The sequence below is a fragment of the Poecilia latipinna genome, unplaced genomic scaffold (assembly GCF_001443285.1).
Source record: "Poecilia latipinna isolate Pla-1442-1.1 unplaced genomic scaffold, P_latipinna-1.0 Scaffold3369, whole genome shotgun sequence".
NCBI lineage: Eukaryota > Metazoa > Chordata > Actinopteri > Cyprinodontiformes > Poeciliidae > Poecilia > Poecilia latipinna.
Window position 1 is genome coordinate 22,793 of NW_015115985.1, and position 23,406 is coordinate 46,198.

General features: G+C 40.4%; 2 protein-coding genes and 1 pseudogene across 3 annotated transcripts; all 3 read right to left on the reverse strand.

Annotated features, from left to right (window-relative positions):
• LOC106940809 (probable polypeptide N-acetylgalactosaminyltransferase 8) overlaps positions 1 to 1,757 on the reverse strand; it is a 12,767-nt pseudogene extending 11,010 nt beyond the window's left edge.
• A 1,012-nt stretch (positions 1,758 to 2,769) lies between these two features.
• Positions 2,770 to 11,204, reverse strand: ndufa9a (NADH:ubiquinone oxidoreductase subunit A9a). Its single transcript, XM_015023639.1, has 11 exons — positions 11,098 to 11,204; positions 9,232 to 9,405; positions 8,195 to 8,292; positions 8,018 to 8,109; positions 6,841 to 6,982; positions 6,670 to 6,772; positions 6,525 to 6,595; positions 5,592 to 5,668; positions 4,267 to 4,362; positions 4,057 to 4,123; positions 2,770 to 3,013 (listed from the first exon to the last, which is right to left on the reverse strand). The coding sequence occupies exons 1-11, from the start codon at positions 11,150 to 11,152 to the stop codon at positions 2,843 to 2,845; spliced, it is 1,146 nt and encodes a 381-aa protein (XP_014879125.1). The 5' UTR covers positions 11,153 to 11,204; the 3' UTR covers positions 2,770 to 2,842.
• Positions 11,205 to 13,015: 1,811 nt separating this feature from the next.
• dyrk4 (dual-specificity tyrosine-(Y)-phosphorylation regulated kinase 4) lies at positions 13,016 to 21,734 on the reverse strand. 2 transcript variants are annotated; one of them, XM_015023638.1, is made up of 13 exons: positions 21,341 to 21,734; positions 19,443 to 19,589; positions 19,183 to 19,333; positions 18,544 to 18,707; positions 17,344 to 17,480; positions 16,706 to 16,846; positions 15,774 to 15,912; positions 15,601 to 15,682; positions 14,822 to 14,994; positions 14,564 to 14,624; positions 14,091 to 14,220; positions 13,870 to 14,015; positions 13,016 to 13,352 (listed from the first exon to the last, which is right to left on the reverse strand). In XM_015023638.1, exons 1-13 carry the CDS (start codon positions 21,449 to 21,451, stop codon positions 13,147 to 13,149), a joined length of 1,788 nt encoding a protein of 595 aa, XP_014879124.1. In that variant the 5' UTR covers positions 21,452 to 21,734; the 3' UTR covers positions 13,016 to 13,146. The 2 variants fall into 2 exon arrangements, with proteins under 2 accessions (XP_014879124.1, XP_014879123.1); XM_015023637.1 differs by having other exon boundaries at positions 13,016 to 13,355; positions 21,341 to 21,731.
• Between the last annotated feature and the right edge of the window lie 1,672 nt (positions 21,735 to 23,406).

Sequence of the window (23,406 nt, forward strand, 5' to 3'; positions counted from 1 at the left end):
ATAGGAGGAAAATATGAGACCAGATCAGAACTGAGCCCTGCAACATGACGATGACCCAAAGTGTTCCAGTAGATCCACAGAGAACTGGCTGGGAGAAACCCAGGGCCTAGTCAAAGCCCAGATCTTACGGAGATGCTGTGCCTCAAACATTTCAAGAAATACAAGCTTAAACGTTTGTCTGTGAACTTGACTTTGGAAGTCTGATGTGTCTGGGCTCACTGTAGGTGCTGTGGTCGTCCACCAGGATGATTTCCCTCAGCAGGTGTTCAGGCGTGTTGGTGATGACGCTCCGCACCGCCCTCTTGATCACAGAAAGCGCCTCGTTAACGTAGATCAGCACCACGCTGACGCTGGGCAGGGCTCTGGGGTATTTCTTCTTCAGACATCTGATCTGCGTGTTTGGTTGGAGAAGATCCGTGACTCCAGCAGGAAGTGTGTCATCGTTTGTTGTTTTCAGCGACTCCTACCTGGGATCTCTCATGTCAGGAAGTTGCCGGTCGAGGGCGATCTGGTTGCTGAGGAAGGCGTTGTAGCCGTAAATCCTAAAAAGACCTGCGGCCTCCTTCTGCTCCTCCTCTGACAGGCCGTCGCCCCACTTCAGAAACAGCTCAGAGTTCGGGTACAGCTTCGGCGCCACCGCCTTTTTGGACTCTTTTTGGTTTTTATTTGGAGAAGGTTCTTCTGGTGAGCTTTTCTTGGCAGGTTTCTCTAGTAGATTTGCTTTTGGGCGGAAAATTAAAACAACAGTTTACACTTGGAGACAGCAGAAGGCAGGCACCGAAGGTATCTCCTCCACCTCCTCCCTCATCTGCTACTGCCGTCTGAAGAAATGAACCAAAAACAACCAATCAGAGCCAGGAGGCGGGTCTTAGTGCTGTCAATATGCTCATGTACTCGCTGCTAAATATGCTACTGGCAACTCACCTTTACAAAAGCCATTTATCTGCTGTCATCGGTGGCTATGCTAACTAGCCTTCACAACAGCAAAGAGCAAATGTCACAAGGAGAGTGATTGACAACACTAAGACCCGCCCCCTGGCTCTGATTGGTTGTTTCTAATTAGCGCTGGGAGAAGGCCGAGGAACAGATTATCTGTCTCACAGCAAGCTGCCATGACATGGTGACAGTTTTAATAAATATTTAAAATCTTTTTATAAAAGTTACTCACTGCAGCTTTAACTGACTGAACTGTTAAATATTTTAAATCTTTTCTCACCCAGCTTGTTCAGGGTCTCTTGAATCCTGTCCAGTTTTCGGTTCATGGCTTCCTGGTTTGTTACGTGTTTCTGATGCGATTTTTCTTCTCTCCACCTCCCAGTCATGAAGATAATTAGATATAAAAAAGCTCCAATCACTCCTACTCTAAAATAAGCCTTCATGGCTGTTTCAGATGAAAAACCAAGTCAGCATCGTTCCGTTCTGGCTGCCATGCAGCTCCTAAGCCGCACAGCTCCAGCTCAGACCATAAAACCCATCTTATCGCAAAGATAATATTAACTTGCAGGTGGACTTTCAGTGAGTCGTTTACATTCTGTCAAACAAATCAGTAAAAGGGAACATTAGCACCTGTAGAAGCAACCACTGCCTGGACTGAGATTTAAAGTTCTCAAAATGTTTTATGGGTTTAGAGTAAATAGTCTGTATTTACATGATTTCATGTTTCTCGGTTAGTTCTGATTTTCCAGGAAGAAAAAAAGATATTTAAAAAGCCGAGACACATTAAAGAGCAACCTAAAATACAGGACAAATCAGGATTAAAATCACGTTATATATAAACAATGTTTGCAGCTTTGAAATGTTCAGTAAAAGACAAACGTCTCATATGAACAAATACCTGCAATTTTTGTTTCCAAATGGAAATTAAAGGATTTCTCAAACATGAAATCACAGAAACGCTCCAGATGTTTTTGATGAGCAAATAAAATTATGAAAACCTGATTTTACATGACAGATCGGATCAAAACTTTAAACTCTTGTATTACAGAGACTGAACTTAATGTGGCTTTTGACAAATTAAACTTTAGGAAAGCAATTAGAGATGATAATTAATCTAATGAGTGTTAAAACAACCTGGTTTGTTTCTAATGATGTTTTTTGTTACTCTATTTGAAAATCTTTAATTAAACTAATTTCAAAGATCGGAGTAACGATCATCAGTCTCCTTAGTTGGTTTATGAATTTTATTCCAGGTTTATGAATTGTAGGTTGGTTAACTAGTCAGAATATTGTAGTTTATTGGCAGAGGAACAGAACTGGTTTCTATCAGACATATTCTTTAACTACAGTAGTTAAAGCTGCAGTACGAAACTTTTATTAAAAATATTTACACATTTGTTGAAAATGTCACCATGTATGAGACAAAAACGAGTTCCTCTGTGTGCATCAATCAGAGCCAGGAGGCTCTGATTGATGCATTCATTAGCACATTTAGCAGTGAATACAATAGATTGATTGGCAGCGTTAAGACCCACCTCCTGGTTGCTTTTGTGGTCAGGAATGGTTCGTTTCTTTAGAGAGCAACAGCAGCTCAGGAGATCTTTTCTCAGATTATATGCCTCATAACATTTAATATGTAAAAACATTTTTATGAAAGTCACACGCTGCAGCTTTAATGCCAGGAAACAAGAAGGAAAGTATTTTTAAAACTTTTACAGATTTTCAAAAAGCCTTTGTGTTAATTGTGAATCAAATTTATGTGAAATTCTATAATTCTGTAAAAGTTATTAATCAAAATGTGTCCAGGTGAATTACAGTGATGACGCAGAAACATCCAGTAAGGATAATTCTTTATTTATGTACAGAATAGCACTAAAAGAAGCTGAATCACGACGCGAGCCGTGGCTCAGTAGTTGACCGTCTTGGCCGGCTTGGTCTCGTCCAGATCGGCCTCCAGGTAACGGAAGCGGCGGTGGCGGCGCAGGATCTCGATCGCCTTCTGCTCCACAGAGGAAGCCGTGATGCCCAGATCCTCCAGACCAGGAAGTCCAGGATACTTCATGTCTGTTGTGTGAAACTGGACAGAAACCAAAGAGCATTCGGGTTAATGAAGATGGGAGGTTCGTGTTTCTCAAACCTTTTCATTTAAACACTCACCGACCTCCTGACTAAGAATAACACAACTTAATATCCACCTGAATGAAAACTTATTGATGTCTTCCTCCGATCAGACGGACAGGAAAAAGTTTTAATTAAGAAAAAAAAAAAACCAGGAAGAGGGCAGTGGGTCAGTTATGCTAGCTTGACTATGACAAAATTAACATAGATGTGCTGTGGAATTCTGCGCGTTTCGGTTCAGTTAAAAAATTTTAAAATGGCAACTAAAACGCTGACTAGAGCAGGTGTTTAAATGAACTGATCAACCACCACTGTGTTAGCTTAGCTAGTAGCAGCAGCAGCTAATCTACCACAGCGACGACTTATTGATCACTAAAGTCTGAAACCATGAGACGAACTGAATGTTCTGTTCTTCGTGTGGGAAAGGAAGTGTTTTTTGGTGTTGAATCCTGATACACTAGTGGAGCTGTTGTCAGTCAGTTGCTATGGCAACGGGTCTGAGTAGCGTAGCCGACAGAGGAAGAAAAAAGAATACGAGTGGCTTTGAGTTATCCTTCACTTGTTTTTCTGCGTCATTTCCCTTTATTGCACTGAATTAATAACATCTCCAGGTTTCTTTAGTTAACGTTCTACTGCAGCAGTGCCGATATGAAGAATCTGTTTCTGCCTCCAGCGCTGAGCACAGGCACAAAAAGCCTGGATGTAAACAACACGCAACGTGTCTATAAGTATTCCTGGTGTTATTTTCTTCCCATCAGTATCTTCTGCTATTCTTTTGAGGATTTAAGCTACTAATTCATTATTATTTTAAACACAATCCTTCAGTAAGCTAACTGTTGCATTTTGAGCTCAGGTCACGGAAAATAAATGGCCGTTTACATGCAGTATAGTGCAAACCACTAGGGGGCGACTCGGGGACCACAGTTAGAGGAAGACTGATTTAAATGAGGAAAAAAATAAAAACAACTTAAACTTTGAGTTTAAACATCTTCATCGTCTCACCCTGTCGATTTTGTCCGGGGTCGTCCAGGGTTCAAACGGGTTCATAGCAAAAATCCTGGCAGCCAGGCTGAAAGCAGACAGCAGTCGTTACATCAGTCGCTAACAGTAGAAGAGTCCATCATCAATGACATTATCATGCTTTAATGTCAGCCTTTGTTCTGATCAGTGACTCAAAACAAGCACTCCCTGCAGAAGCATGAGGCTGCCTACTGGTAGAGCGGGCGTGGCAGAGGGTAGGGCACGAAGGGCCGGTGCGCCAGGCCGTAGATGTACTCCACCAGGTCGTGCAGCAGGTAGCGGTTTGGCCTGCAGATCAAACACAGGCAGATAACAAGAATCTGTTGCAAAACAGCCTCTACGGCAAGCCAATTTAACACAAAATCAGCTTCACTTACGTTACAGATTCATGAAATGAGTTTATGACTAGAGAATCACAATTCCTCCAGTCATAGTATTTTAAAAAGCATTCAGAATACACACTCCTATTTGCATATCATGGCCACAGAATGTATTTTTAATAGTTTTTTTTATTTTATTTAAGTTAACCCAATGCTGGTTCTTTAAATTACAGCGTTATGCACAAATTTAGTTTTGTTTAAACATAAACTGATGGAATCTTATAGAATTGCTTTAAATACATTTTCTGTGTGTTTACACTCTCTCTTCACAGAATCTCCACACTGTTTGAATAGAAAAATTGGTTTACAAAATACTTATAAATTATAGTTATAAAGATTAGTTATAAATTAAAAATAGTTGCTTCTCTGGTTATATTCTGACTAGAAATGATACCAGATTTACCATTAGGATCTATAGTGGCTACAATTCAAGATGCCTGCAATGAATTACTGACGATCTGAAACATATTTCAGATAATTAAATTATAAACATTAAGTACATTTAAAGTTAAAGATATATTAAATGTATTTTAGATGGGGGGGGGGGGGGAAAAAACTTGTCAAAACTAACTTAAAGATATATGAAACTATAATTTTGACATCTCAAAATTAATTTTCTCCAGATAAATTAGATATCAGGAAAACAATTTTTAAAAGTTTAGACTGTTTTTCTCTTTCAATTTTTCCTTTTACTAGTCAGAATATAAATGCAGAAATCTTAAATCATTATTCAGTAAAATAAAATGATTTTATGCTAAAACTGCCTGCCATAAAACAGGCTGTATAAAAGGAAACCTTCATATCAGGTTCAACTGGTTTCCAGTCAACATTACTTTCTGTTCATTTCAAATCATTTAAACCAGAAGAGCTGCCTTATTGTTGTTATTTCTTTATTATTTCTCTAACATGAAATAATGAAAAAAATCTTAAATTTGGATTTAAATCTGATTTGACTGAGCTTCTGCTCATGTGCTGAATTATTGGACATAAATTGTTCCAATGTGATTTTCATACCCCAGAACATTTCCATGTTTTGTCACATTTACTAAATAATTTCTGTAGCAAAACATTCATATTTATCTGATCTGATCCTAATTTTGGAGCGCTGCTGAACATATTTGAGATTGTTTATGTTACCCAACGAGGGCGAAAGTCTTCCCGTTGGCGTCTGGGTCTCGCACCGCGCTGACGATCGCCTTGGCAACGTCCACCACCTGAGGAAGAAACCCACCGTTTATTTCTGTGATCATTTTTCAATCAAAATCAATGATTTAGTGGAGATACTTTTGGACTTTTGGGATAATTTTTCCTCATTAAACTGCTTCCAACATCTACAGATAGAAAAACAGATTTGAAACATTTTTATTCTTAAAGAACTTAAAGCTTGAGTTCTTTACTCGCCATATTGATCGATCAACTATTACTTCTCATCTATTAAGTCTGAGGCAGCAGTGGAGAAACACTGCCACCTGCTGGTGAGAGTTAGCGTCACTTAAATCAATAAAACCAATTATGTGTTGGCACAAAAAATGTCAGTATCTGTAAGCCTGTCATCAGAAGCAATAAATCAATTATCCACCTGATAAATTAAAATGAGTTTGATGAAGTGTTGATTTACTTTAATATTGTTAAAAACCTGGGAATTTAGAAAATGCTACAAACATTTAACCTCCGATATAAAGTAGGCAGTTTGCACTTTTGCCTGTTGAAGATGAATTACTAATCATTTTTGATGTTTATTTGTTGGCATTAGACTGAGACGTGATACTGTAACTTTTCTGTTGTGATGTTTTAGTTTTCATCATTTTATTCTGCTGTGATTTTATAGTTTTTGTGTCTCTGCTGCAGTTTAACCCGTTTTGAAAAATGTTTTATAAACGTGACACAGACACCGATCTTTAGGACGCATTTGCATTAATATGCTATCATTACTATATTGGTGGGAAATTAAAATGTCAATGTTATAATTTATCACAGTAATTGACATCTCTAACTTAAAGCCAAGTCAGCAGTTTTCTGGCAGTAAAGGAGAATTCAAATAAAAATGAGCTTCTTCCTTTAAAAACTTACGTAAACAGGTTGCTTCACCGTTTTCTTCCCGAGCGCCATTAGAGGAATCGCGTTTCCAAACCAGCGCATATCTGAAAGAAACGCAGGAAAGTTTCTATAAACCCACAAACGGCTGAGCTGATTCCCATCGTCACAAACTTCTTACTGGCAAAATAGTTGAAGAATCTGTCCTCCCTGCCAAACATCTCGGCCGGCTTTATGATGACAGCCTCTGGAAACTCTTCTCTCACCGCTTCCTCGCCCACGGCCTGCGGCGCAGAGCAAGCGATCAGCGTCTCGCCCCGCGCTGGATTTGTGCAGGAAGTGCCGGACTCACCTTGTTCCTCAGGTATTTGGAGGGGCTGCGCATGTCGGCGTTCAGGTGCGACATGTGGACGAACTTTGAGATTCCGGCTTCTTTAGAGGCCCGGGCCAGCTGCTGAGGGATGTTGACGAAAACGTCCTCAAAGCGGTAGTTTCTAGTTAAGAAGAGAAAAACTCAAGTAAATGAGCACAGAAATGACTTTATAGATTGAGTCTGTAATAAAATCTATGCAAGTCCAAATTACTTAAAAAAACAAACAAACAAAAAAAATAATTAATACAATAAAAGAAAGAAAAGTACATACCAACATCTCCAAAGGTTGTATTCAACTAATGTCGAAAGAATCCAATATCACAGTGTTTCCATTAAACAGAGTTGGCTGATAACCAGTTACATTTACAAGTAACTTTACAAGTTGTACTTTTTATATTTACTTGACCAATTTGATTGTGACGTATCGCTATTCCTACTTGAGTAAAATGTCTCAGGTTGGCTGCCAGTCAAATTCATGAAGCTGCTTTGCTGCTAAAGTTAGCTTAGCAGCGCGAAATGGAGAAAAGTTTCTGACCAGAAAACACAGAAGGAGCCTCGTCAGCAACACTGACGAGGAAAATGATTTTAAAAACCCTGAGACGTCCTGGATGAAGGAATGAGGCAACATGTAATAATTACTGAATAGTGAATAAAAGTGAGAAAGAAAACATTCTGAAATCAATGTTTCTTCTTTATATTTTGTAGAATTTTTCTGTCTTTTGCAAAAATGCTGAAAGTTTTGGCATTTATTCAGCCGTGTTTATTCAGGCGTGTGGTAAAAGTTGTGTTTTGTGGCACTGTTGGCTTTCCATATGTATTTGTGTGGATCAAGTGCTGTGATGGTCTTTGTGCATCCCTGGCCTCAGACTCTTTTCCTCTCTTCCGTTGTCCAGTCTTTTGAAACCCGTTGGTAAAAAGCCGAATGAGACGCATGGCTTTGATCAAAGCATGTAAACGAGCAGCAGCTTGTAGTCCAGATATTACGGTAGAATAGTTTGCAAATAAACAATCAAAAATCCCAGAATTTTCTCAGAATTTGTTAGCTTTCATTTTTCTTCATTTGCTCTGGCTGTTTGTTCCTGGTTTTGCCGACTTGTCACATATTTGACTTGGAACATGCAGGCGAGATGTTACTGATATTTCCAGGTCAACTCACCTCGTTTCCCACTCCCTGCCCACCAGATTGATGACCACGTTGGAGTGCTCAATGGCCCGCTGGATGGACTCTTTGTTCTTCGCATCCCACTCCTGTCACACAGAAACAGCAGAGTTTCAGCCACACGTCCCATAGATCTGGCCTGGAAACCTGTAAGTCTCTTTAAAAGTTTCTTACCATGAAGATGATTTGGCCCAGGTCACCCATGGGCCTGAAGTACATGAGGTCGTACTGGTCGCAGCGGTGAGGGATCACGATCTGGGAGCCAACCCGACCTGCAGCATTCAGGGACGTTAAAATCACTTCACTAAAGACACGTTGCAGGTCATTGTTTAAATGTGGAGATTTACTGCTGGAGGGTAAAAGACGATTCATTTAATGCCGCTGTAGAACAATCCTGTTAACAAATGAAACCTGGAGATGTAGCTATTATCAGTGCAGTGCAACACAGCAAAGGGAAAAATAATGCTGAGAAAACATTAAAGAATAACTTAGAACCACCAGTTTCCTCCTTATATCTCGCTCTCAGCGTCGGCTACGCTTCACACAGATTTGTTACCATAGCAACTGAAAGACGCCACTAATATGTCAGGATTCAACACCAAAAAACACTCAAACATTTCCCACATAAAACAGAACATTCAGTCGGTTACAGTTTCGTGTTTTCAGGCTTGATGTTTATTTTGTGATTATTAATAAGTGATCATTGTGATAGATTAGCTACTGCTACTATCAGCTAAGCTAACACAGCGGTGGTAGATTAGCTAATTTAAACGCCTGCCCTATTGATGAGTTGGTGTGTGGGTTGCCTTTTTTAATTGAACCGAAATGTCAAATTCTGCAGAACATCAAAATGTTAAGGTTCTCATAGTCAAGCTAGCATAGCTAACCTAATTTCCTCTCCCTTGCTATGTTTTTCAATAAAAACTTTTTCCTGGCCTTGTTATCTAGTCGTTGTATTGTTGACCATTGGTAGCAAAGCACTACTGTCCTTTTTCCTTTGTATATCAACTGTATATTAAATATTTAGCTCATTATTTTGACAACTTAACAGCTAAAACCAATGTTAAACATCTACGTCAGTGGGCAGCTTTTCACCCTGCAGCAGGGATGCTGCGTGCGTCTTGCTGCAACGTGTCTTTATTCAGCATCATGAAATCCTGAGCTGTGATGTTGAAAAATGACAAAAGCTTGATGAAAAGGTCCGAACTCACCTAGCCTGTTGACGACATATCGGCCCAGGAAACCCGTGGCTCCAAACACGGTGGCGGCGATCCCGCTGGAAGACGAGCGTCCTCCCTTCCCTTTGGGGATGACGGCACGGTGCAGCTTCCTCTGCTGTGCTGCGGCGACGCACGCAGCTGCAGACGCAGCCTGGCTGCAGCCGCCTGTCAACGGGAGCAGAAAACCAATCAGGCCAGCGGTTCTGTATCAACACTATATGATATAATGCAAAAATCTATTAAATACATCAGAGCCAAGTTTTTATTTCTGTAGATGACCCAAATCCATTTCTACTGGCTGACGCTGAAGCGTTTTGTTTGAAGCTTCAGATTTTCTAAGGACTAAAAACACAAGAGAAACAAATCCATCACAGGTTTTTTATTTTTTCTGATTTAAATCCAACAGGAAATGAAGGGATTCCAACAAACCTTCACCAACATGAAGGTGAAGGTGGGATAAATGACAAGCACTCACACTAAAATAACGTTTTTCTTGTTTTCTTAATAGCTGCAGTCAAAGTATTGGAAGGCTGCATAATCATGAAATTTATACATTTATACATTTGTTTTTATAGGAAGCAGTTTGCACAACTTCTACTAATAAAGTAAACAGAGAATTATTGATTGGTTGTTTTTCATTCCTATTAATCCATTTCTGTCCAAAACTGTTTAAATTATTTTATTATATTTGACAAGGACCAAGTACAAAAGCATTAAAAAAACAAATACAAAAATATGCTAAACATCAGTTCTTAGAGTTAATTTCCATTTGCTGTCTTTCATTTAAGATGATGAGAAAATTTTTTTTAAACTAACCAATAATCAATGATGTTTAATTAGTCCACAAATGTTCTGGTTTCCATCATAAGTGGCTTTTAATCCCAATTACAGAATCTATCTAAGATCTGGAGAAAATCTTTGTTTCCTGGCAGAATATATTTTTGGTCTCTGTTTTAATAAGATAAAAATATTAAATTCTACAGCAGCAAAACGATCTTTAGAGTAAATGAAGGACTTGTTAAATATTTGATGATCTCAGAATCCAGTTTACTTACAAAGCACTAAAAAATGACAAGTTTAGGCACGGTATTATAAATTATTAAAAGTAAATCAAATCAGAAACATTGTTATTACTATGCAACCTCACACAGTGCTTTTAATATTTTAGTTAAATGATATAACTGGTGATAAAATCATGTTTGTTTTTATCTTAATTATTTTGTTTTGAATGAAAGCTTCCCTCATTTCTAACCTCAGCACCAGAGCTTTAGAACCGTTTAAAATACATAATTGCTCTTCCAGATTATATTTTGACCGAGAAATATTTTAAATATTAAATGATAAACGTCTAAATGGAGAATAGAGTGAAGCCTGAAGTTGGACTTGAAATGTCTCAATCAAAAAATGTTCCGAACAAATATATTCATAAAAATATTGCTGGTCAAACTTCTTATCCGTAATATAAACCTGAAGAATAAGAGCTGTAGATTAGCTCCGATTAAAACTAAATAAATTTTGTTTGGACAATAACAAGGATCTGTTTCTACCGAAGGCAGAAAAATAATCTCCGACAAACAGGCTTTCACTCCAGCAGGATCTTTACATTATATTATATTATAAGGTTTTAGATTTTATTACGTAAGGCCTTGAGTAAAAAAAAATCTCCATTTTCAGCCCAAAACATAAAGATCCAGATTAGCTCCAGCTCAGCTAGCGGATGTTAGCAAGGTCACTGCGGCCGGATGTCCTTTCTACCGGCCCGTTCATGCTAAAGCGGCGGGGTCCGTGAATAAACATCAAATATTACGAGCTGCACGGCGTGTGCAATCCTCTAAATGCTGTTGTGACATTACTCACTTGAAATCTTTGAAAGGACACCCGCAGGACGGCTAACCAACACTACGGTCGCCATCTTTCCGAGTACGGCAACCGCGTAGGCCAAAATGAAATGTTGTGGCGTATCAAATGCTGGGTTCGCTCCATTCTGGTCCACCGACGGGAGAGTTGGTGGTAATATTGGTATAAACTTTATAAAATATACATCAGTGAAAAGAATGAACGTTCATCGCGAGTAGTGAGAGTCGCATAAAAACAGGGACGATGTGTTAGGAAGACACAAAGACACAAGCAGCTGGTTATGTTTTTAATTTAGTGAGACGAGGAGCCAAATCCAATTGTCGCATATTTCTTAGAGTATTACTAATGTTTAGCATTAATTTGGAACTTTTTTTTATTCATTCACTTAACTCTTCTCATGTTTTTATCTGGTCGATGTGACAGGAGATGTTGCGTGTGATCTTTACATGACGTATAACGAAGTGGAAATGATGCAGACCCCAAATAAAATATTTATTTTGTCCGTCAATCCAGATGACCTGTGACTTTACAGCCCCGTTAAAACACGGATGCTTGTTTCTCAACTATGCAAATAACTGCAAAATGAATGACATTGTTCAGTTTCAAGTTTTCAACTCCATGAAGGGTTTGGATTCAACACAGAAAACCCCCCTAAAAGAAATCAGAATTTTATGAACTTCTTTGTAGTTAAAAGTAAATTATGCTTTAATTCTACACATTATGTAAGGCTTTGATATGAAATGCATATTTTACAAGAACAGAATTTCAAAATGCAGCGCAACACTTGCACCACTCTATTATTTTTGACACCACTTTCATGTTTTTATTTGGATAAATGTACTTATTTGTCATCAATATTACAGTCAGTGCCTGGAAACTTTAGACTAGAAAAATAAACGTACCTTAAATTGGTATCAGGTTGAATCCTGGGCGCAAAACACACGAGGTGAGTGAGAAAAATATGAAATTATTTAAACAAAATGTCCTTTAAACAACATTTATTTCAGCATAAAATACATATAAATGACTTCGTTTGAGTTCTTTTATTTACAGCTACAATACATCATCTAAGGATTAAATTATTTAGCCCATATACTTTGATGATATGTGCTTTTCTATAAGCTGGATCTGTAAAAAACAACAAATAAAATCAGTTTAAATGAATTTCTTGCAACCAATAAAGTCGGAGAATCTTTTTGTTAAATAAAAGGGATCCTGGCAGGACGGCTCAAATCATATCTGGACAGGAAATGTCAACAAAACAACAATAAAGTGCTGGATCTCTAATACTGCAAGGCACAAACTATCAACAACAGGATTGTCTTTTTGCTTCTAATATAAAAATATTAGGAATAACAGACACACAAAGTGATCATACAGTAACAACACAACAAGTAGAACCTTGTCTAATTTTAAAATCTGCTGTTTTACATATTTATAAGAAAAGACAGCAGAAATATATACAATAGATTCTCTTAAAAATCCACATTTCAGGGTTTAGTTCAATGAAACACAAACTATAAATAATAACACGAGTTATCAACTTAATTAAAACATATCTGATAAATATTTCTTTGCTGTTGTGGTAAAAATCATTTGGCTCAGCCGTTATTGGACTCAATATTTCAGCATTTTCACACGAACAGGAGGAGAAATGAACAAGAAGCAGCAGGAGATTTTCTACGTTTTCAGCTTTAATTCCTCTGAAGCTAAAAGTCAAACTTGTTTTTTTTTCAATGCACAGCAAAGATTTTATTCCAGAAACGATATCAGGCAGGTCCAGATGCTGCTGTAAATCTAATCCTGCGTCAAATAAAGTTTCATGTTTCAGATGTGATGAAATAAAACTGGATCAGGACTTCTATAAAAACACGGCCGATGATTTAAATTTCACCAGCTCCCAAAACCAGAAGATGTCCGTCACTGTTGATGTTTTTCCCATCATGTAGAAAAAACCCACTTCACTGAATTCAGGGTTTCTTCCTGTAAGTCCAGACCAGAACATCGTATTTCCCAGCGGCCCTGAACGCGTCCCGGTCCTCCGGCCTGCTAGCCGTCTTTCCGCTCTGTGCTCATTTCTTCTTGTGGTTTGATGATGATGTGGACCGGCCGCTCACCGCCTTCGCTTTCACACACTTCCTCCTCCGCCGAGGCGCCGAGGGGCCGCAGGCGTTCGCCGGACGCCATCTTTGATCCAGCCTCGGAGCCGTCCCTCTTCAGCTTGTCGTTGCTGCCATGTTCTGCACCGACCTTCTCCGCTGTGCAAAAAAACCAAAAACGGTGCAAACGCCACGGTTATTACAGCTCCAGGTTTTTTATTATGGTTTAGTTTTATTTCATTGTAACTTTTAGTTTGTCTAATTCAGTTTTAATAAGTTTTAAAGTGCGGCTCCCAGTTTTTATTAGATAGACTGTTACACTACACTACACTTCTAACATCTTTTGCTGCCACCATTTTGCGAGCTGTTTGCCGTCAGGAGGATTATGGTGGCATTTGTGATGTAAACTGCTTGTGTTGGGGAAAAAAAACTTATTTCCTATCAGTTTGAAAGGCTAATAAATAGATCCATAAACACAAAACCAGCATATCTATAATTTCAGTATGTTCTAGTTAGTTTTTACAAACTCATTATTCGTTCCAGTTACAGTTTTGCCCGCTGGTTTTTATTTATGTCAGTTAATGAAAATGATTCGTCAGTTTCAGTCTTTACTGTTTAAACTCGTGACCTGATGCATTTCTTGCGTTTACTCCCCAGCGTGCGTTCCTCTCACCAGGCCTGCTGTTTGCGCCGCTGCAGCTCTCCGCGCCCCTCTTCGCTGTCGGCTTGGTTCTGGATCTCACTTTGTTGAAGTTTCCTTCCAGGATCCACTGGTGCTGCAGCCCTTCATCAGGAGTCATCCTCTTCGCTGGATCCCAACTGAAAAGCAAAGCAAAGTTTCGCATCCAGAGAGCACAGAGAAGCTCTGCGGAGTCCAGAAACGCTTAAACTCACGCGAGGCAGCGCTGGATGAAGTCCAGGAACAACGGATCGTTGGTTTTCAGCGCCGCTGACATCTCAACGGAGTCGGGTTTCCTTTTCTTCCCTTTGCTGTTAGTGATGTTCCTCGGGTTTCCTTTGGAGTCTGCAGTCATAATGCAGCCGTGCATAAAAAACAGACTCATAAAACAGGATTCAGTCACGGTGAACGGACAAATAAAGGAACAACAACTGCAAAAGAAAGACTTGGAAAAATCCTGAAGATTCACTGCAACAGAAAGTTCTCTGGCGAGAGATGTTGGTTTTGTTCTGATGACATTAAGAATGGAGAGAAAACCCCTGAAGCTGGTCTGAAGAAACTAGAGGTAGTTATCTGTATATTGTACTCTTAACTGTTTTCACTTGTTATCAACTGTCAACAGGATCTCCTACATGCATCAAATTAAAAAATACTTCAGGCTGGACTGAACAGGAAATGAAATTCTTACCGAAGAATAACTTCCTCCTTGATGCCGACTGGACAAAATCATTTGGAGGCGTCCCGAGAACCTGCGAGTTCAAAACCCAGACCTCTTTAAGTCAACAAGAAATAACATGTTCTGAAGTATTTTCCTCCTTTTCAGGTTTTTCTGTCTTTTAAATTTAGAAGAAAATCTTTTCCACATCAGTGAAAGCTGGTTTGGAAAACGTGTTTTTGACGGTTTTGTTTGCTGGAGCGTGTCAGAGTTTGAGTTCCTGGGTCCCACCTCCATGATGCAGGCGATCTGCTCCACCTCGCTCTCCCCGGGGAACAGCGGGTAGCCGGTGTAGAGCTCAGCCAGGATGCAGCCCAGGCTCCACATGTCGATGGCCATGCTGTAGGGGTGACCCAGGATGACCTCTGGGGAGCGGTAGAAGCGACTCTGGATGTAGGTGTACACTGACGACGGCAGAGAGGAAAGAAGAGAGAAAACGACCCATTGCAGCCAGATTACAATAAATAACACGATTATTTAAATGTTTCATTTATTAAAACCGAAAATACAGAAATAATTTATTAAAAACAGAATTGTGCCTCCATTTTCTCATTTTAAAAATTAGCATTAATTATTTATTAAATTATTTTATACTCCTGTGCTGAAGTGTGAATTAATTTATAAACTTTTAAGTGTCAAAGGATTAAGACCTTGACATCCGATTGGCTGCTGCTATGGAGACCCTGGCGTGTGATTGGTTGCTTCAACCAGAAAACAACTCCATACATCCTCGTAGGATGTTGGTTGTTAATTATAATTAATTCTATATTTAATATGAATGAATGAATATAATACATATATTTAATTATGAATGACTCTGGTATAACATCAGCTGCATGTATACATATTGTATATTTTTATTTTGTTATTATATCAAACAATTTCCCAGCCTGTGAATTTGTTTACTGGCAATGGAAATAAAGTGATTCTGATCAATTATTAAATAAATTAGTGACCATATAAATAGTTTAAATAACAGTTTGATCTTCGCCGTGTTTTATTTATTTTACCTCTTTGCTGTTCGTAGCAGCTCGATCCGAAGTCGACCACCTTGATGTTCCCCGGCCCTCGCTGAGACAGGAGGATGTTCTCCTGTTGAAACATTTTCACACGTTAGATGGCTGCAGTACCGCTGCTGTCCACAGGAGGGAGCTCCCTGCTCTCATGCTGACCCGCTCCGTACCGGTTTGAGGTCGCAGTGGATGATCTTCTCCCGGTGCAGCATCTGCAGGCAGCGCAGCAGAGCGTGAGCGAACCGCCGGATCAGCGCCAGGCTGAAGCCCTGGAAGTTGTTTTTCTTGATCAGCTCATAAAGGTTCACCCTGTCAGAGGGGACAAGGCAGGATTCATCACACTGCTGAAGAACATTCACAGGATTTATTAAATCGCTTCTTTAAATTTTTTATGTCATTTATGAAAGAAGAACATAAAAAGTTAACATTGGGGTTGAGGTTACCCTGAGTTATGTCTGTAGTTATGCTGCTGCAGGACAGACTCACCACTTTTCCTCACTTTCTTCTCCTACTACTCTCCAACTTGCATTACTTGCTGTTATTTAAACTGCTCACTTATGTATAACGGCTCCTGACTCGAAGCTCTGCTGGATTTCTTCAGATAGAAACTTTTTAAAGTAATCTGAACAATAAGCTGAGCATTTCTGTTGGACTCGCATTAAGAGCCTGCCTGGAAATGAGCTGATTGTGCTCTCAGGAACAGACTGGATCTGCTGCCATTTCCTGCTTCTTGTGAAAAGCATAAACCTCTTCAGAGTAAATGCAACTGGAGCCTTCGCACCATGAAGCATGATGGGAAAGAGGTAGGCCCTGATCAAGGCTTTAACTAAAGGATACAGTGACAGTAATGTCAGACAAGGTGCTAGTCCAAGGCGTCCCCTAAAGGTCACTCAGACTGAGCCACACATAAAACTTCCTCCCTTCAAATGCAGATCAGTGGTTTACACACAAAGGAAATCTCTCAGCTCCTCCGTCCGTCCAGCTGCCAGTGGAGTCCAGAGAGTCGGGTTCAAGGTTGGGGCTTGAATGTGTTAAAGGTGACACGCCTCCAATTAGAGGATCAATTATTCATCAGAGCTGATCATCTGCTGCTGGTACTGACCCGAGGAGCTCAAAGGAGATGCAGAGGTGGTTCCGGAAGTAAAAGTGCTCCTTCATGTGGATCACGTTGTGCAGGTTGTCTTTGTCCTTCTTCTTTATCACCTCCAGAATCTTCAGCTCCACTAGAGCTTGGTGATGAAATCTGCAGGAAAGGAAAACGCAGAAATCCGTTAAAACCCCAAAACTAAAGGAAAATGTGATTTATTCAGTTAACGCTGCGGTGCCTGAACGCAGATGTTTTAGGACAAAGTTGATGAAAGAAATCTGCGGCACTTTGCGTCCATTTTTATTTCTGCATCTCTGAAGTGGTGGAAAACCCCAAAGACTCGTGGCTTTAACTATCAGGCATTTATATCCAACTGTGCCTCTCAGTGGGGAAGGAAAGGTAAGCTAACACCACGCAGCGCTGACTTCCAGCAGGCTAAATCTGGTCTCAACAAATTGGCAAACTCGTAAAATGTAAACCGATCACGGTGCAAGCATGTGGGAGGATATTACAACGCTATCAGATGTTGAATAAATGCCAAAAGATGGCTGCCGGTTGGCCTCAAGTCGTTTATTCTGCAGCGCAGAGGAGAGGATTTTAAAGGTCTGGTAGATAAAACTGAAATGAGGTGAACAGAAGCAGGAAGTGTGAACCTTTTCTTGTTGCGAATCATCTTGATGGCGACGAGTTCGTTGCTCTTGTGGTCCAGACATTTCAGGACCTGGCCAAACGAACCTTTCCCGATCACTTCAAGAACTTCAAACCGGTACGCGATGTGGTCATGGAGCACCTGAAGGCAGCAGAGGCGACAACGTGAAGTCCATTTAACAGGATTAATCAGATCAAACATGGTCAGTCAATGACTCAAATAACCATCGACTAATTTAGTAATCAATCAATCAATAACTGGAGAACTTTAAAAAAGCCATTTGCAGAGAGAACAACACGCTCAGAGCATTAATGAAACCAAAACTGCACAAAAATAAAAACATTTTACATCTAAGAAGAAAACCAGAACTCCTCCAGCTGCAGCTTCTCCTGGTTCTGTAAAGAAACTAAACTAAAATAAACTGAGCTGCTTTTTCCATCCCATCATCAGTAAAAATAATCAGCAGATCAGGCCTGCTGAGGTTCGTCCAGCAGGACGGCTGCAGAGCTTCACAGGTTCATGCTGGTCAAACACAGGAACGCTGCTGCTGCATTTTAGGAAATAATGTTTATTTTCTTATTTAAAAAATTTATTATTTGCTTATTTCAAATTCAAAAATACTTTATTGATCCCAAAGGAAAATTAAATGATTTTTAATGTATTTTTATTGTTGTATAAAAAGGCTTAAATTAAAAATCTGTAGAATTTGTCTTTTTCTTTCTTAAATTTGAGTAATCATTTAATCTTCAGAATTATTGCTTTTGAAAATAATCAATGTAAATTGCAGCTTCACTGTGATTATGCACTAAAACATAAATACAGAATTTCATCAAAACCTGCAAAGCAAACCCAGAACAATGTATTTATTCCAGCCTGTAAGTGTAATGTGATATTAATATGATGTTCAGCTGGTGCAGCTCCAGGATAAACTGGCCTCTGGCTTCGCTCTCAGGCGTCAGAAGACATTGAAAGTGTAAGTCAAAGTGGGTCAGCCGGTTCAGTCCGGATCATCTGGCGGCTCCAGCCGTCGGTCACAGCGAGGCTCTGCATCCAGGAGCAAAGCCGCACAGAACGAGGTTTCAGTGTCAGGACTCCAGGCTCAGAGCGACCTGCAGCATCCCCTGCCAAGGCGCCGTCCTGAATCCTAACCCGTCAGCCGTATTGACCTGTGGACGACCCGCTAGCGAAGCTTCGGTAGCTTTACCCGGACGTAGCTCCCGTGTTCGTCGTCGTATCCGTTGTTCTGCGCCGCTCCCTGGGATCCTTCGATCTTCTGCGAGCCCAGACCCAGGAACCAGACCTCGGCGTAGTCGCTGACCTCCTCCTGCTCGAACTCCGTCAGCCGCTCCCGGAAGTTACTGAGCGCCTCTGAGGAAGGACAACGGGAGGAGGCACCGCTACGTTGAAATCATAAACTTTACGTCTCACGGGTCAAAATCATCAACTCAAAAGGAGTTGAGGGCCAGAACATCTTACATGGTGAGATTTTGGTTTGTGGTTTTTACAGTCAATCACTCTGATGTGACAGAGGATTGACTCTTAGCCCCGCCCACCAGGGCATGTCTGCATGTTAGCATGTCAACAATAGGCAACATTTCAGATGAAAAAAAATCAGTATTGGCCAAAATCGGAATCGACAGGTCCGGTTATTTTTCAGCGATTGGCCAGAAAACTCCAATTGGTGCAGCCCTGTAAAACATTTGTCTCAAATAGTTCTACTTTAATAAAAAATAAAAAGCTCCCATCTGTGCTGGGGTCGAAATCTGTATTATTCTTGAACTGCAGTCCAGGGACCGCAAATGGCCCTGGAGCCACAGTTTGGAGACCCATGAAGCTAACTCACCTGCAGGCGACATGGGCAGCCGCTGTCCTTCGTACGCTCGCTCCTTCTCCATCTTGTTTCCGAGCGCCTTCCCGTTACGCGACATGGCCGCCTTGTCTGTCGCTGCGCCGTAACGCATCGTGAACTGCTGAGTTGACTTTGACCTCTCGACCTGCCGCAAAAAGAGAAAACTTTCTGTTTTTTCTAGGAGACAGCTGAAAGTGTTTAGAAATGGATCTGCTGCTGCCCTCTGCAGGTGAAGCTGTGAATGCCAGGCTCACCGCTTGGTAGTTGTTTTGACCTCCTTTGTTGGTGATCTGCGGCAGGATGTTGTCCGACTGCTGCTGCTGGTTTTTGGCGTTGCTGACGACCACCTGGACCACGGGGGTCTCCAGCTGCGGCAGCGACCCCAAACCAGAGCTGAACTTCTGCAATTCACAGAAAACTGGTTTCACTTTAAGAATCACTGGAATCAAACATTTATACCGGTTCCAGAAAAACCAGACATGATGAGAAAATAATATATTTAACAAATCAAACTTCAGATGGACTGAATTTGTTAGCGCTGTAACTGAATCACTGGTCGGTTACTGGAGCTCATGCTGTACTGGGAACCAGTCAGAAATTAACAGCAGTCATTTGAGTTATTTAGCCTCTGATAGGAAGAAAAATGGGAGTTAATTCTGACTGTGTTAGACTAAATTTTTACTAAATTAAATATTTAATTACCAAGCTCCTGCTGGTGAACTGATGCTGTGTTGTCATTAAAACGACTCATTCTGTTGTCTAGTCTCACTTTTTTACTGTTGAATTATGACCTCTGACCTTCACTACGGCAGGTTTTCTTTGTCTATTAAAACTAGTTTGATCATCTTAAACATTTAAATTGTGACAAAAAAACAAAGGGATGGTGGGAAACTTTTACACAGCACAAAAACTTGAAAACATTGACCAATAAATGAAAAACTTTACACAGTTGTTTTTAGACACTGTAGTTGCAGAATGTCCTCTCTCTATAAGGAGCCTGGTTCTGGTTCTGGTTGTTTCTCATCAGTTAATTCTCTCTCAGTTTCCACCTGTCATGGCGGCTCAGGTGTCTAGGACCCCCCGCAGGTAGCGGCTGGAATTACGGCTCAGGACGGCCTCGGCGGCGGGCTTTGACAGGGCCTGTCTGCGGGGTCTTTGTGGGGAAGCAGGAGCTGCGCCGCCTGCTTTTCTCTGCCTGACACTGTGATTGCTCTCGCAGCACGATTACATGTGTTGCAGCCATGCGGCGCTCAGTTCCTACAATGACGGACAAAATTAACCTCCTGTCTGTCCCACGACACAGAACCTCCCAATGTCTGCAGCTGTAGTAAACTGCTGCATACTTTGCTCAGAGTCGTTTCTATACAGTAGATATTTATACTATTTAATTTGATGTGATCTGCTTCAGCAGATCTGCTAACTTGATTATGATGCATGGAGATAAGGCTAAATATAGCCACAGACACATGCCACAACAGGCCACCTGACTGAGGGAACAAGACGTTTAAATCTGATGCTGTTGAATCAGAGGCAGCGAGACGTGAGCATGTACACATCTCCACGCGATGGATTATTCAGCCTGTCGTAAGAAACATTTAACATTTTCACCAAGTTTTTCATTCAGTCATAAATGTCGCAGTTTCAGACAAAATATACATTAATTTAGTTAGCAAGCTAAATATTTAGTTAGCAGGATAATATATTAAAACTAAATATTTAGCTCCCATTTAAATATTTAGCTTTGAGCTAACTTAATATTTAGTTTAAAACTTAAATATTTAGTTTGCAATTAAGCAGAAATGTATTACAAGGATTCAGGCTTCTGCTGACGGTTTCAGCGCCAGCAGGAAAAGATGCTACAGCATCATCATGCAGGGGTGGAGCTGCTGCAGGAGCATCATGCAGGGTTGTGTTGCTACAGCAGCATCATGTGAGGTTGCGTTGCTGCAGCAGCATCATGTGAGGTTGCATTGACACAGCAGCATCATGTGAGGCTGTGTTGCTGCAGCAGCATCATGTGAGGTTGCATTGACACAGCAGCATCATGTGAGGCTGTGTTGCTGCAGCAGCATCATGTGAGGTTGCATTGACACAGCAGCATCATGTGAGGTTGCGTTGCTGCTGCAGCATCATGCGGGGAGGAAGCGCTGACCTGTGAACAGGGTCGGTTTGCTCCGATGCGGCTGCCTTCCACTGGGAGTCTGTGGGGGTGAGGGAACGCCTCTGGCCGGGACGCCTGCAGGAGAAACGAGACAAACTTCATGAAAATGTTCAACAAAACAAGAAAAAAAAAGAACTGTGACTTTTATCGCTTTACAGAATGCAATAAAGAATGATGCATTATAGCGACTTTAATGGCCTGTTTTCATCTGAATGCAAGTACTGGAAGCAGCTGAGTAAAATAATCATCAAACTGCTAGTTTGTGCTGGCTCGGTTCTCCAGCTTCTTTAGCAACCCACAGCCTCTCGGCATCTGAGTCGGGTTATAACCAGGCTAGTAAAAATAATGCACAGTGATCCGAAAATAGATCACTTCTGCAAAAACCCAGCAACAACGGCGCTCTCCGTGCTCCCTCTGCTCTCTGCAGGTGCGCTCCAGTGTGCGTGTCCGCGTCCCTGCAGGAGGCGGAGCACAATGGAGATCAGGACGCAAAAAACTCCCAATGTCCCAGAAAACAAAGGCTGCAGCACAACGAGGTTATTATAGTTCACCAAACTAACCAAAACTGAAACCGAGAAAACATTTTCATTATCTGAAATAAATTAAAACAGTAATTAACTCAGAAAACCTGAAACTAACTGGAACAATGTCATGTATTTATAAAATCTAACTAAAACATAGTGAAATTTTGTGTTTATGAATCTGCTTATTAGCTTTATGAACTGATGTAAAATTGATTTTTTTTCTCCCACACAAGCAGTTACTAAATTACGGCGTACCATATTCTTCCTGTCATGTATAAGACGATATGCATGGTATATAGCATTATACAATATGATAACACATTTAATCTCATAAAATATAATATTGTAAAAATAAAGGGGTTGTTGTACGCGATGAGTCCACCAGAGGGCGCACTGACGGTGGCTACTAGCTAACACTCCGGTAAGTAAAACACAATTTTCTACTTAAAATCTTTTAACCAAATTATGACAGAATTCATTTGTCTAGGAAAATATGTCATTTTAAAACAACTAGTATTTTAAGTTAGACTCTATTGATGTAGTTTAAAAATAATCTGTAAGTATCAGACCGTGAGGAGACAACATGCTAGTCCGCAAGACGGTGGCAGCAAAAGTCAGTTGAATAATTAAATCTATTTTTAGAAAATTATATTTTCATTACCCAATCGATATACACATAATCATAATACAGTATTTTGACCTTTTTGAATTTAAGTTTGAAAAACTAAAACTACTATTATAATAAAAACTAAGTTAAAACTAGACCATATTTAAATACTATCAAACAGACTCTAAAACTAAAACTAAATGAATTAGACAAAAAGTCCTAACATAATCAAACTAACCTACAGTGGAAGCCCAGCCGTGTTGTGGCCAGCTGGTCTCACCTGAATGGTTCAGGCCGCCATGCAGGGCAGAGCCAGCTTACACATGCTCCGTTAATCAGCCTCTGCTGGGTGGCAGCGTACGGCTGAATAACGGCTTATCTCCAGGTGGAGATTTGCTCTAAAGCCTGGTCAGGATGAGTGCGGCGCTGCTACAGGTGCAGCTTCCACATCGTAATCTCAAAGCGTTTCTGACCGACTGGAGGAGCGAAGCAAACTGCACTCCACCAGGGGAAAACATCCTAAACCAGAAATAACCTCCGAACGGCTCTGTTACAAGGGGGGCGTTTATTGTATCGTTGATCATTTATCGATAAGAATTTTGATTTATCGTGATAAATTCCCAGATAGCACAGAATGATTGAAACAACATTGAATCAATGTCAGCCAGAAACATTGAATCAACGTTGAACGCTGACATTGAAACAACATTGAAAGTGGTAGGTGACTTGTATGTTGAATCAACGTTAGGGTTTCAACCATAACTGATATTATATCAATGTTGATTCAACCATCATCTGTATGTCAACTTGTATGCATATTTGTGTTGATAGTACATTGAATCAGTTATGAATCAATGTTGATTCTACATTATATCAATGTTGAGTCAACCATCATCTGAACACAAATCTGCATGCAGATTTGTGTT